Raw genomic sequence first — 901 nt, forward strand, 5'->3', positions numbered from 1 at the left:
TCTCCTCTGATCCTACAATTATCTCTTTCAATCGGAAACGCCTCTCTTAAATATATTTTTTCTTATTTAAAAAATCTTTTCTTTCTTTTCCCCTCTCGCAAAAGGAAATGTATTGTCTAAAAATTAAGAGATGATAAGAGGACGTCCTCTCTAAATTTTTTAGAGTGGAATCTGACTCTAAAGAGTGAAAATTGAGCCAGTCTTAACAAAAGAGCGGTTCGATTTCCAATCTTTAAGAGTGAAATTTTACTCTTCAAAGTGAGATTTACTTGTAAAAGTTTTAGAGAGTTGGAGCAGAGACACTGACGGTAAGTCGCGGATATGCACATAAGAAATTCAAGAGACATTGAGAGAAAAACGGCGTGTCATCATGCCTTGATGATAAACGATACCTGGCTCCCTCGCTGAGTAACGAGATGTGACAATTCCAGCCGCTCTCCAAGCCCATTTTCTCTGAGAAAACACGCGAGCGCAGTTCGTTCTCCTTGCTGAAGTGCACAAACCTTATGCATGCTCTATCCAATTGCTCAATCAATTGTACCTGTAGTCATAATATATATATTAATTTATTGTGTTCACAGTACAAATTATTAACCATTGACGGCATTGACCATAATAATATCGCACCATATCAGTTTGTGCCTGATATTGCATGGTAACCATTCCAATGAAGACCTGATTGCACTGCACCTCGAAGCAGCTTTCAATATCGTTCACGTCGTCATCCTTATTTTCGTTACACAGCAAGGAATCTGAAAAGAAAGCCATGTTTTTATTACAATTGAAATATTTTCGATATTAAAAACAAATTAATCAAGAAAATAATATAAAATATATCTAGAATAAATGAGTGAAAGATATTAAAAAAAATTATAACATCAGGAAATCCAAATGAAAAATA

General features: G+C 34.9%; 1 protein-coding gene across 1 annotated transcript; it reads right to left on the bottom strand.

The window, feature by feature from the left end:
• Nucleotides 1–392: 392 nt before the first annotated feature.
• Nucleotides 393–752, bottom strand: LOC108765204 (transmembrane protein 94-like; the record flags this gene model as incomplete). The annotated part of the gene is made up of 2 exons (XM_018513798.1): nucleotides 393–541; nucleotides 628–752. Coding segments are annotated over 2 exons (274 nt in total), but the record flags the coding sequence as incomplete, so codon positions are not given.
• Nucleotides 753–901: the final 149 nt, after the last annotated feature.

The sequence above is a fragment of the Trachymyrmex cornetzi genome, unplaced genomic scaffold (genome assembly GCF_001594075.2).
Source record: "Trachymyrmex cornetzi isolate Tcor2-1 unplaced genomic scaffold, Tcor1.1 scaffold4778, whole genome shotgun sequence".
Classification (NCBI taxonomy): domain Eukaryota; kingdom Metazoa; phylum Arthropoda; class Insecta; order Hymenoptera; family Formicidae; genus Trachymyrmex; species Trachymyrmex cornetzi.